This window comes from Prionailurus bengalensis, chromosome C2, assembly GCF_016509475.1.
Source record: "Prionailurus bengalensis isolate Pbe53 chromosome C2, Fcat_Pben_1.1_paternal_pri, whole genome shotgun sequence".
NCBI lineage: Eukaryota > Metazoa > Chordata > Mammalia > Carnivora > Felidae > Prionailurus > Prionailurus bengalensis.
In genome coordinates this window covers 45,805,828-45,820,000 of record NC_057350.1, presented here as the reverse complement: position 1 = coordinate 45,820,000, position 14,173 = coordinate 45,805,828, and the positions used below count along the sequence as shown (strand labels likewise).

Genomic DNA, 14,173 nt, shown 5'->3' with positions numbered 1-14,173 from the left:
GGTTACAGGAAGCAGTGTTGTAAGAGGACAAGCTCCAAAGTGCAAACGTGTAAGATGCTTCCACACAGACACATGGACAAGTCCAGAACCAATGGAGAGAGCAACACAAGGACATAAATACCGGAAGTCCCCATTAAGGTCACTAAAGTAACAGACCAGTGCAACAGCTGTCTTCAAAAGTACACTTTTGGGTCTTCCAGACTGTCAAGGTTAACTGTTATCTTCTGTTCCCCTTGGGCAGCATGTTGGTCAATGCCTTATGAGAGGGACTTAGGAGTTTCATACACATACTCAGTTGTATGCTTTTAGTAAGCTTTTATACTTGCCTGTTTTCAAATATGATGTGAAGTTTTAATTTTATATAAGTGGTTTAATAGAAATATCCGTTTTATGAAAAAATGCTTCTCAAAGATTTAAATTACTTTTTTTTGTTTTTTTTTAAAATGCCATTTGCTATTGGGTTTTATAAGTTATAATTTTTAGTGAATAAGGAGAAATGAGTTAAGGTTTATGTCCTGTCATTATTCAAATAAAAGTGTTTATATAGCAATCTATTTTTTAGAGTATAAGATTAATTTTATATTAAGAAATATTAAGAAAGTTCAAAGGGATGGCTTTGAGCTCACTATTTCTGTAAAAACAGGATTTTTTCCCCTCGAATTTTTAATTCTTTTTTCCATTTTATATAAATTAAAGTAATTTAGTTCTAATGGCGTTTATGTAGATGGGTTCCATATAAAAATGTTTGTTTAGAAGTTCTACTTCAGATAAAGCGTCCATATTTGTATATGAAATTTATTTCCAAGCAGAAGTGTTTTACCTTAATGACCTAAAATATTTTAACTGTTTCTTCTATTAATATTGAAATTTTAACATCTTTAGAAGAAGTAAACAGCTTACAGAGGTTAGAAAAATATGTAGCCCTTTACTTTTGATTCATTACTTCAAGTTAAATTAGCAAATGATTTACAGGTAATAAATACCATTTCAAAGTTGTTTGGTGACAAGTGCAAACTCTGATAATGTCATAGCCTAATATCAAGATTCTGAGGGGTTCAGAAGATGATATCTGAACTACATTATCTGCTTTTTTAAAATTTTTAACATTTTTATTTATTTTTGACAGAGAGAGAGAGAGAGAGAGAGAGAGAGGAGACAGTGAAAGGGCAGAGAGAGGGAGAAACAGAATCTGAAGCAGGCTCCACGCTCTTAGCCATCAGGGGACCCAAACTCATGACCGGTGACATCATGACCTGAGCTGAAGTCAGATACTTAACCGACTGAGCCACCCAGGCGCCCCCTGAACTAGATTATCCTCTTAATGGCTGTGGTATTGCTAGTGAGGTTTTCGTTTGTTTGTTAATTTTAAGGAACTAAGATAGAGATATACAAAAGAAGTAATGAAGAGAATCAGTACTTACTTTTTGTGACAACACCTTCCAGTCGAATGATATTTGGGTGGTCAAACTGACCCATGATACTAGCTTCTCTTAGAAAATCTCTTCTTTGTCGATCCATGTGGCCACCTTTCAAAGTTTTGATGGCAACGGGGATCTCTCTTTTCCCTGGTGTCTTCAATCGCCCACTACAGACTTCTCCAAATTCTCCTTAAAATATGAACAAAAGTAGTTGTTTAAGCAGAATACTTACATTCCAGAAGAACTGAGTTGTCATACGGTACTGTGGTTTTTGTTTGTTTGTTTGTTTTAACATAATGACTGTCAACTGTGTCATTTCCACATGGAGATTTCTTTCTTAAAAATTAAACTTATAATGATGATGTGCTTGATCAGCATCATTTATAATGAATAATGGAATGTACTTTCATATGGTAAGGCACAGGAACTGCCATTGATAGATCTCCCTGATCTGCAGAGAAATTATGACTAGCAGAATGGGTGATGCTAATGTAATTCTATAGAAAAGCAATCACTGTATAACATTTCCTGTTCCTGTTCTCAATACTGAAATATGGGCCAAATGTCTGCTCTATTCAGGGAATCTATCAGGCATGTGTAGCTGACTTGATCCTGCAGACCATATATCTGAGCTTCACTACCACCACAAATCAATGCTAGGGTCAACTGGTACATGAACATATTGAAATGACTGCACTTAACTCAACTATAATAGGTGATTATACAGGCTAAATTACAAGTCACATGGTTGGAATACAAACATAGTAAGATAATTTATGGCTCAGCAATGGCTTCATTGGGAAGTAATGAATAGTAGGCAAATATTTATCACAAATTTAATATACATATTTAATATGGATATTAAATATACATATTTAATATGTATACGTATACATATATGTATACGTATACGTATACATATACGTATACATATATATGTATATATATGTACATATATATTTATACATATATATGTATACGTATATGTGTATGTGTATATATGTGTATATATATGTACATATATATGTATACATATATATGTATACGTATATATGTATACGTATACGTATACATATATATGTATACATATACACATATCCAGTGCTACAGTGCTGTGAGTTCAAAGAAGTGTAAGACTTGGTCTCTGTTCTTAGGAGCTTATAGTCTAGCAGAAGAGTTTAGCTGAACAAATATAACACTCAAGAACATAAGAATCAATCTCTGCAAATGGTGTATTAGTTAACTAAGAACAGTGGCAGCTAGAAGGCTTCCTGGAGCAGGTGAAACTTTTGCTGATGTTGAGCGATAGGTACGATTTGGATATTCAAGAAAAGCAGTAACGTTCCAGGCAGGGGTGCACAGAGGGAGCCAGAAAAATGAAGACAATGTTTCAAAGGTCAGAAGCCAAGGGTGGCAAGTGAGGTTATCATGGGAAAGAAGTTTGGAAGTTTTCTTAGTGCAATGCAATAAATTCAATAAAACTTGAAATTCCAGACTTAACTTTTCTGAGGCCAATTACCTACATTTGCTTAAGAGCATGATGCTTGATCACCAATTTATTAATCTATCAAGTAAAGATAATAATAAAATCTTCCATAATTCTATAATGTCCCTTCCTCATCAGGATACTGGGAAGATCAAAAGTGATGATATATATAAAAGTGCTTATCAACTGTAAAGTGCTGTTCATGTACTTTAAGTTATATGAATCTTTGGAATGGTGAAAGAAATGAAAATTAAAGTATCTTCAGTTAGTTTATTAGCTAGCAGTTCTGGCTAATAGTTCAATGTAATGTAAATTTAAGTGTAGAGAACCAAATTAAAATTTTGAAGTACCATAGATTTCAATGATCCTTATTTGGTCCAAAGAAGAACGAATTCATTATAATGAACTAAATATTGACTATACATGAATATTAACCACCTTTTGCTATAAATGCTAAGATATTTTTTAAGTGAAAAAAAAAAACACTAGGAAGGAAATAAGCCAAAATATTGCTTCTAAATTATGTGTAAACATGTCTATTAGAAATAGAAAGCAGTCTAACAAGAGAGTTTACTCTATTTACGTTAAACCAACAAACAAGCAAATAGAAAACTCAGACTAGAGTGGGGTCTTCAAGTTCAGTGCATATGATATTAGAGTTTTATAAATCTTGTTTAATTTGACATCAAAACAAGAAAAGTCTGTTTTTACTTGATGATACTCTCAACCTGTTGGAGGTTAAATGTTTCATGTTGACAGGAAAAGGAGGCTGTAGTTTTTCAGTTTTGTAATTACCAAAAAAATTTTTAAAGATTTTCTCTCAGACATTAAAAAAATGGCAATTGGTAGAGATGTTTGACATTTTACTATTGAAGCTCTGAACCTTGAGAGAAAAGGTATGTACCTATGTCTAAATTAATGTCTTATACATCCAGGCCTACTAAGGTACTTCAAATTCCTTCTTGGACCACTGTGGTTTGTTATAATAAATATCAACAATAAAACAGATATTTCTTTTTTTTTATTTTGCCTTAATAAGTTTGCTAGTGAAAATAGAAGCTCACCAATATTTTAAAACTCCTTACCTGTCTTGGGCACATAATGCAAGTGATTTTCTGTTAGCATTTCATAGTAATCCAAATAAACTTTTGAATGTAGTGAAATAAATAGAAAACACTGGTGTTACTTGATCAAGACAGGCAGAGTGGTAATTTTCTTTGTTTTTTGTTTTTTTTTTGTTCTCTGAAATTTATGTATCCTATTATCACCAGGTAGGTGTTTTCTTCATGTCAAACTTTGTACCATCAAGCTGTTATCACACTTATTTCAGTGACACTAAATATGGTTGCCTCAATTAAAGATCTGAGACTCCTAGTGCATTCTTCAGGCAAAGCCCAAAAATTTCAGTCAGGAAATGTATTAAAACCCTTATCTGTGGAAGGCCTGAATGTATAAGACATATCAGAGAGGAAAAAATAATCTAAATCAAATGCACAGTTTAAGATATTGCCAAAGGCTGTTCCATTATATTATTGTCCTTGTAGCAAGAGTTGAGGCCCTGTACATAACCATCAGTAAGATAAATTATTCTTCACTATGATGTGTGAACATTTTTATATACTGGTTAGTGAATCATTAACTCATTGACTACAGGAATATGGTGCTAACTATAGTTTTTTTTTTTTTTCTTTTCCAATCATTGTCGCCATCATTATTACACAGGTAGCACTTATACATTGCTTACCATGAACCAGATCTAAAAACTAAATATATATTTTGATCTTGACAACAAACATTTGTGGTGGGTACCATTATTATCCCCGCTTTGCAGATGAAGAAGCTGAGATACATGGGCTAAATAACCTGCCTATCGTGACACAACTAGAAAGTGGTAAAACTGTAATTTGAACTCAGGAAGTCTGGCTCCAGGGTCTGTGCTTATCACCACGATTTAGTGGTGTCTGGGATGTTTATTATTATTAATATTTTGTTATTATATTATAATAACAATTAGTATTGGATTTTCCATATAAAATCTACATAACCAAATTAAAACTGTGAGAGAATGGTGGAGGTGGTGAGGGACCATCCATTTGGGGGACTGTCACCTCACAATCTCTTGGAAGATTTCCAAAATTTTCTCTTCCATGTCCTGAGACTCTGGTTTCCCCACCTCCAACCCCTTGAGAGTCAATGAAGCCAAGAGTCATACTCCTGATGGCTTTTTAGAACATATCTCTCAGGTATAATGAGGTATTTCTTTCCTTACACTTGCTATTTCCCTCTGATAGGAATGTTCTCCACAAAGTGTCCTCTTTCCTCCCTTGTCCATCTTCTTCAGTCCTCTATGGGGATGGTTTCTCATAAGCAGTAAAGGCCAAGATTTGAGGTCCCTCCTTCAGAAACCTTGCTCTGATAAATCCATCTAATTTAATCTCCACTACTATCAGTCCCTTCTAAATGAGAAAGAAAAAATTAGCAGCTCAACAATCAGAAGCTGTCCTCAGTCTCACAGCTGGGCTATGTAACTCTCCTATTACACACTATACCAGCCTTGACAAGGTTACTCTGAGATCATGACAAAATGAGACAGAGCAAGGTCACTGTGTACTTTGCCTAAGCACAGACAAAGGCAAGGCCACATGCCAAAATACTAAATATGCCCTCCTCTCTTGGCTAGAATGAATAATGGCTCTTTCTTCACCAATTCTATCCTTATCTTTGTTCTTGTCTCCCCTCTGTGGAGATAAGATTCATTAAGATATTGTGGTGTAAGTCCTAAAATTAAAGCCCAATATTATGTGCTGTTTTAATATCTGGGGGAAACTGGGAAGGCCTCAAACAGCCTTCCCACAGGCTCTCCTTCCCACTCGGCTCCCATATATATGGTTCTCTAGCCAAATATCCCTCTTTACCAAATGGCTCATATATAGTTCTTCCTTATCCCCATGTAGCAGGTTTCACTTTCCTGTTAGTCTGTGGAATGATTCAAACAGGCCAATCACATCCTCCTAAGGGAAACAGAGGGTGCCTTATCCTCTTGGTACTACAAAGCCTGTCTCTTACAGCCTCCCTGGTTGTTTGGTAGGTTCCCAAGTGCAACCTCCAGGTGGCCCTGTGTAGTGTGTGGTGTCCTCTTCCTCCCTGGGCTGTGAGTACATGTAATTGATAAATATCTACCAACCTCACCTGCCTAACAGAGGGTGTTGTGTTTTTGGCATCCCATGACCCTAGGGTAAGAATCCCTACCTCATCAACAGGGTGAAGCACTGTTCCTCAAAAAATTAAAAAAAACATAGAAATACCATGTGACCCAGTAATTCCACTACTGGGTATTTACCCAAAGAAAATGAAAACAGGATACTGAAGATACATCTACACTCCCATGTTCATTGCAGCATTATTTATGATAGCCAAGATAAGGAAGCAACCTAAGTGTCCATCAATTGGCAAATGGATAAAGAAGATGTATATATACAACAGAGTATTACTCAGCCAATAAAAAGAATGAGACTTTGCCATTTGCAACAACATGGTTGGACCTAGAGGGCATTATGCTAAGTGAAGTAAGTCAAACACCATATTATTTCACTTACGTGTGGAATCTAAAAAACAAAATGAACAAATAAAGAAAAAAGCAGAAACAGACCTATAAATATGGAGAACAAACTGGTGATCACCAAAGGGGAGAGGGTAGGGGGATAGGCAAAAAGAGGTGAAGGGGAGTGGGAAGTTCAGGCTTCCAGTTATGGGATGAAAAAGTCACAGGGATGAAAGGTGCAGCATAGGGAATATAGTCCATGGTATTATAATAGTGTTTTATGGTGACAGGTGGTAGTTACACTTGTGATGAATATAGCATAACACATAGCACTGCTGAGTCACTATGTTGTACACTTGAAACTAATGTAACATTGTGTGTCAACTACATGTGTATCAATAAAAATAAATAGAATAAAAAATACTTAATACAAAACACACACACACACACACACACACACACACACTCAATTATAGAATCATTGCTGCTTTCTGGCAGCATCTAATCTAATCTGCTTCCTTAGATTGCCTAAATCACCCAATGAAAGCCCAAATCCTGTAGTAGGTTTCATTTAAATTTCCCTTACTGACACACACTACAGTCCCACATGTTGTGTGTTTTTCCCTTGCTAAAACGAACAATAAACCCAACTTTTAAACTATAGTGTGTTCCTGGGATCTTTGGCTTTGAAAGTATTAGCATAATATATTTACTGTATACCATTTCTGATTATCTGAAATTTCTGTGAAATTCATGTTTAACTATTTTACACATTTGGTAGGTATTTCTCCATTTAAAAATCTCTCCTTGATCATGTCCACTATAATGTAAGCCATGAAGGCATGGACCTTAACATCTCTATTTTCTATTGTATCCACAGTGCCTAGTACATAATAAACAACTCTTTAATATTTGTTGAATGAATGAAATGAATAAATCAAGGGGAAAAAGCCTCAAGACCCAGAGTTGGGATATCTTAGAGGACAGGGATTTTCCAATATGATAACATTTTTTTAATTGCATAGTATCCTTTGTTTTCTTCTCATTGTGTACAGTTAAGAGAGGCCTCAGTATCTTCTGCATTAAGTTTTTTTTTTAATCTAATCATGCACAATCCACTTTCCTTCCTGTATGTGAAGGTAACAGGAAGAATATTTTTAAGTGTCATAGAGAGAAAGTGTTAAAAAAGAAGTGGCATAAAGGAAAAACATATAACCAATTTTTAATTTAGTTCTAGAGGGATATCTTAGTCTCTTGAGGTCTTAAGATAAATTCCATTATTATTAATGTTATCAGAAGGGTCACCTACCCAATTGTATTCAAGAACTTATGACTATTCTGTTGGATTTCTCCACAATACATAGCACACCTTCTACACATGAAAGAGAGTAACATTTTTAAAGAAAATTTATAATTTCACACCAGTTGAAATGATATTTGATATTGAATGCTTCTGATTCACTGTCACAGAAAGATTCAACATGATGCAAGATTTCTCATGTTTAACCAGACTTGTCAATAGGAAGAGTTAAGACATGAGAAAGGACAGGTTCTTAGAAAATGGGTCCTCTGTTTCCACCTTCACCACTCATTTGTTTTGTGGTATTAGAGGAAGTCAAATTACTTTTTTCTTTTTAGTATCATTGATGCGGGAGGTGGGGTTGAGGAGGGGTTGTGGGGTTGAGGGGGGGTTAAATACCTACCACCTAGCTACTTTTTGAGAGATAAAGATTAATGTGTAAATACTTGCCAAGCTTTTTCGGTCCTAAAAAGTTTCCATGTAACCAGTAAATCTTTTAAAATTATCCTGATACCACAGAAGACATGTTATATATGCTATTCTAAGTATCCTTCATGACAAGGCTTTTAAAGTCTAGGTCAGGAAACATTTTGTATAAGATCTGTGAAGGAGTTTTTTAACTTCCTCATCAAACAATGGGTAGGGACTTTTTCAGTGAATGAATTAAGTAACACATTATCCCATATCGTCCATTTTTTTCCCCACACCACATTCCAAATATTAGATAGCCTCTTTTTTATTTCTGGGCAAGTTTTTTTTGTTTTATTTTTGTTTTTGTTTTTTAAAGACATAATTCCTCTCAATTTTTGTGATTGGAATGCAGCAAGAGGACACAAGGCAGTAATTCAGAACATTAAGAAATGGCAGTTAAGTCTGATAGCAATGTGCATGTTAATCATTCCAGTTGCCTGGAAAGTTGACTCATGATTTCAGTGGATTCATCTCCCTTTCTTCCTTCCCCCAATATTTGGAGGGCTACATTGTATTTTAATGCTTGGTGCACTACAGTGTTTCTTTACACTAACTTCCTAGTTGACGTGCCCTTTTGTTCATAATCAGTCTCCAATTTCATATCCCAGTCAGTTGTCAGGAGTGGCCAGACTCTATGATCATAGGCATGCCTGCAGCAACGCTTCTTAACGCACTTTTAGGATAGTATTTGATGTTTATGCATGCACACAGCAAATACATCTATTGCTGTCAAAGCTCTGTATTTGATAAAAAATTTGTCTTTGTTTATATACTTGAGGCAAAAGCGGCCTTTGCTTTTCAATAAAATTCTGCCTTTCCTATTAGGCCACATGGGAGGGAGTTAAGAGGCGGGCAACAACCTGACAAGAAAATATTATGTGATTGATTCATTAATAATAACTTGAAGCTGTTTTTTCTATAAACATACCTTCAAAAGGCTGAGCTCACTGCTCCTTGATTTATCCTTCTCCATACCCTGGACCGACAATTATTCTAATGCTAGTACCTCTTGGTTTCAACTATTAACTCAGATTTCTCCTTACTAACTTTAAACATCCTAAAGGCAGAGACTATAATCTTATTGACCTTTCTATCTTAGTACCCTGCAAGACTCCTGACATCAAATAGGCACTCAGTAACTTGCTGAATGAATGAATCTGCCATAAGCTTGAGATTTCTGTGTGTACCTCCAAGGAGGGGTTGAGGATTTAACTGTATGATTCAAGCACATGATTACTATTAATTAAATTAATTAATTGAGCTATAGCTGACACACGATGTGACATCAGTCTCAGGTGTACAACAGTGATTTGACAAGTCTACCCATTGTGTTGTGATCACCACAAGTGTAGCTCCTACCATCTGTCACCACACAATACTATTACAATACCATTCGCTGACTATACACTCCATGCTGTGCCCTTCATCCTTGTGACTTACTCCTTCCATAACTGGAAGCCTGTACCTCCCACTTTTTGTTCTTTTCTGCTAATACATGCTCCCAAATGCAACTCTGTCCTCAAGGAGATTAAAATTGTCTCTATTTCTGACATCACAAGTCCAGTATATAACTTACATATCGAATACTCTTATTCACAACATTTTGACTTTTCAAACTCACTGATCCCTTTACTCCCAGAACACCTTTTAAATCTAACGTATTAGCCTCTACCAAAGGGTCTCTCACACCACTTCCTTCCTTGCCTGAAGGGATATGGAAAGAGTTTCTCTTTAGACTAAATGATTTGCATTTCAAAACTCTGCGTGATGATCAAAATTGATTCTCCATTTTGCCATTCCAAGAATGATGTTAGAAATAAAATCTAATTAAAAAGTCTCTGTGACCCACAGAAAGTTACTCAATGTCTTCAAGTTTAGGTTTCCTTATAAAACATTGACTATCTGCCTTGCAGAGTTATGGGAAGTAAAGATACCTAGTACTGCCTCTAGCAGTTCCTACTATTATCATCAAATACTTCCACTTGCCCTTCAGCCACCCGCCTCCCCTCTGCGAATGAAACCCAGGACCAACTTGCCAGTCCCTACTCCCACAATCAGGTTGCTGAGCACTCTGCACTGGATAACAGTGTTACTAGAAACAAATGGTTCTTTACTCAACTGTATTCTCCTTTCAGTATACATACTATCTATCGCAGGGTGATACCTTTCACCATCACCAACTACTGCCTCTTGGCTGTGAAGTTCCAAATCTAAACTTGTAACACAGACTCTCTCTTGAACTTCAGACTTGTATAACCCAGGGGCCATCTTATCATCTCCTATATTAGATTGCTTGGGCTGCTATAAAAAAGTACCATACCCAGAGTGGCTTAAACAACAGCAGATTATTGTCTCATAGTTCTCATAGTTCTGAGAACTGGGAAGTCCAAGATCATGGTGCCAGCTGGTTTAATTCCTGGTTGCAGCTCTCTTTCTGGCTTGCAGAAAGCCATCTTTGCTTTGTGTCTTCACATGGCCATTCCTTGAGAAAGCCAAACAGAGAGCTATCTCTCTTCTCTTCCTTTAAAGCCACCAGTCCTATCAAATTAGGACTCCATCCTGAGGACCTCATTTATCCTTAATTGAAACTAGAAGACCTATTTTCAAATACAGACACATTAGGGCTTAGGGTTTCAACATATGACTTTTGGGAGGACACAATCCAATCAACAGCTTGGCTTAAAACCCATTTTCCTATCTTCATCTCTTATTTCATTTAGTAGCCATAGTTGGTTGAATAACCAACTCTGGCTCCCCAGAGATATCTACTTACTAATCCATGAACATATGAATCTGTGAACATATTACCTTATATAGAAAAAGGGGCTCTGAAGATGTGTTAAATTAAAGATCTTGGGATGTGATTATTCTGAGTGATCCAGGTGGGGCCAAGGTAATCACAGGGGTATTTAGAAGAGGGAGGCATGAGGGACAGTCAGAGAAGGAGATGGGATGAAGGAAACAGAGGTAAGACTGTCAGAGAGATATTTGAAGATGCTATGGTGCTGGCTTTGAAGATGGAAAAGGGGACACAAGCAAGGGAATACAGGTGACCTTTATAAGCTGGAAGTCAAGGAAACAGATAAGTTCCCAGAATGAGTCAGTACTGACAATACCCTGACTTTAACTCAGTGATACTGATTTCGGATTTCTGACTGAAAAATAAGGTGTGTGTTTTTTCAGCCCCTATTTGTGATAACATATGGATGGCTCTTAGCACAAGGCTTGGCACAGAATGAGTTCTTAAATATTAGCTTGTATTTAAGCTGGACAATATCCTCCTTTTAAGTATAATTTCTTATTCCTCTCCAATGCATCCTTTTACACTCTTCTATTACTGTCACTTCTCTCAAACTCTCACAGGGGTTTTGTCTTCATTTCAATCTCCAGTATGTATCATAGCAAACACCGTGGGTAACAACCATTCACCGAATGCATGTGTGATTCAACAGACATCCTTCCAATAGACTCCTTCATCAGTACTTTACTCTCTATGTTAAAACAGAGTCTTATTTGAGAGAGCAGCCATGAGAGAATACAATTTACCCCAGTTTGTGTGAATTCTTGCATTAGCACAAATAAGACATTTTGGAATTCAGTCAGGTAATAAAAATGATCAGTATTCACAGTGGAAGGGTTGTGTTTAGACAAGCATGACTAAGAGAAGCTAGTGGATTGTCAACTGTAATGGTCAAAATGTTTTCATAAGTGAGGAAAAAGTATTTTTCCAAATATTCATAAATAATTATTTTGACTAAAACATCCAATAAGTGTCCCAAATTATTATTAAAAATAGTATTATACAAGTTTTGTAATAGCAAAAAAGCATAGCTTTAATATACTAAATGTTTATAAATAAAAATTATAATATTAGATCATTTTATCTTAAAGAAAATATGCATAATCACACCTTGTAAATTAAACCATGATTGAGAACTCTAGACATTTTAACATGATTTTATTTACTCTCAAGGGATGATAACAGGCAGATGTTCTAATAAAACAATAAACATTTAGAAAGTTTGCTTTGTGTTAAATTACTATCTTAACTAATGTAAACCCAATTTGAGGTACATTTTAGTCAATCACTTTTGTTTTTCAGAAGACATTCATCAAACTTGATCTTTTCCAAAAGTTTATACTTCATTATTTTACTTATTCAAAAGATAGAGTTTACCAAGTCCTAGACTACAATACGTACCATTATTATATGTACAACCTAGAAAGTAAATGTTGCTGCTAATTAAGCTATGGATGCTATCAATTATAAGAAGCAACAAAATTCAATGATACTAAAATGAGAAAATTTACTTGATCAAAAACGTGAAAGAAGAGAAGAAATCCAGAGGCCAAATAACTGGAATGCAATCTCATTTTGGTGCATATCCTCCTGACCTATTTCCTACACATAAAGTTTAAATTATTCTTTTCATAAAGTTGCAGGCATAATATATAGTATTTTTCTGTATACACTTGAGACTCTTATATTTGCTTACTACTATAGTACAGGTGATGCTTGATTAATGTGGGGCTTAGGGGTGCTGGCCTCAGGCAGTCAAAATATGCATATTACTTCTGACTCCCCACAACTTAACTACTGATGGCCTACTATTGATGGAAAGCCTTACCAACAACATAATCATTGATTAGCACATATTTTGTATGCTGTATGTATTATATACTGTGTGTTTACAATGAAGCATGCTAGAGAATATACAATGTTATTAATAAAGTGTGTCAAACTGAGTACTGTACTGAGTACTGTACTATAAAAAAATGGTTTTTAAGTAGACTTGTTCAGTTCAAACTATGCTGTCCAAGGCCCAACTATACATGTAGTTTCCATGCTATTAAATGTAACTTATATTAACAAATCCCTTTTTAAAGAGCTTATATTCATCATCAAATTTGTTAATTGTATTGCTTGTATCCTCTAGCCTCACTGATTTTTTTTTCTTGTTGATTTAACAATTATTAAGGGAAGTGTATTAAAAACTCGTACTCCTTTGGCAGATATTTTTTTCTCAATTTCTGATTGTATTACTACTGTAAATTTTTGCTTTCTTTGTTTGGAATATGCTTGTATACATCTCATTCTTGACAGATATTAAAAAGTTAAAATCCAAAACTGTTATCGCTATTACTGAATGTCACCTTAGAAAATATGAAAATATTGCTTACATAGTATTAGAATAGGTAAAACTTTAGCTTCAATATAGCCATTTTAAAACTAGGAAAAACCACTATTTTAAAATATAAAATAGTAAAATGAGTAAAAGTACTCATTGCTTCCTACTAGGTGAAAATAATAATAGCTAAGTAGGCACAAGGCACAATTTTAAGTATTTTATATAAAATAACTTACATATTACAAAACTAATTATGAAATTAAAGAAAAATTTAAAAGTACTAGGCCCTTCAAACTTGCTTAAATGAGCCACTGATAATAATAGAATTAGATATCCATACATTCTGGAATCCTAGTGAGAGACAAACACACTCTTCTCCATGACGTCCACAAGGCCCACTCTCATTGCTGGGGTAGTTATTGCTCTCATCCAGTATGATAACCCTGTTGTCCTTAAGAATATAAATAGTACACAGAATGTAGACCTAAAAAGTTTTTACCATCTGGCATTCTTCAAACATGTTTCTTAAGCAGATCCTTAAATTTTTTGAAAAAATATTTATTTTTGAGATAGAGAGAGACAGAGTACAAGATGGGGAGGGGAAGAGAGAGGAAGACACAGAATCCAAAGCAGGCTCCAGGCTCTGAGCTGTCAGCACAGAGCCTGACGTGGGGCTGGACTTGTGCAACAGCGAGATCAGGACCTGAGCCGAAGGCAGACACTTAAATGACTGAGCCATCCAGGTGCCCCAGATCCTTAGATTTTTAATCTATTTAAAATCAATACTTTTGGTATGGTATCTGCAAGTCCAAATTCCAGACTATTTTA

General features: G+C 35.3%; 1 protein-coding gene across 2 annotated transcripts in view; it reads right to left on the bottom strand.

The window, feature by feature from the left end:
• The window catches only part of EPHA6 (EPH receptor A6), an 882,015-nt gene that overhangs the window by 204,092 nt on the left and 663,750 nt on the right, over positions 1–14,173 (bottom strand). The window contains exon 12 of one of the 2 annotated variants that reach the window (XM_043593917.1): positions 1,422–1,607. In XM_043593917.1, the coding sequence (XP_043449852.1) occupies positions 1,422–1,607 (186 nt within the window). Of the gene's footprint in view, positions 1–1,373; positions 1,608–14,173 lie in introns of those variants that run through there. The other variant, XM_043593914.1, reaches the window with a different exon arrangement.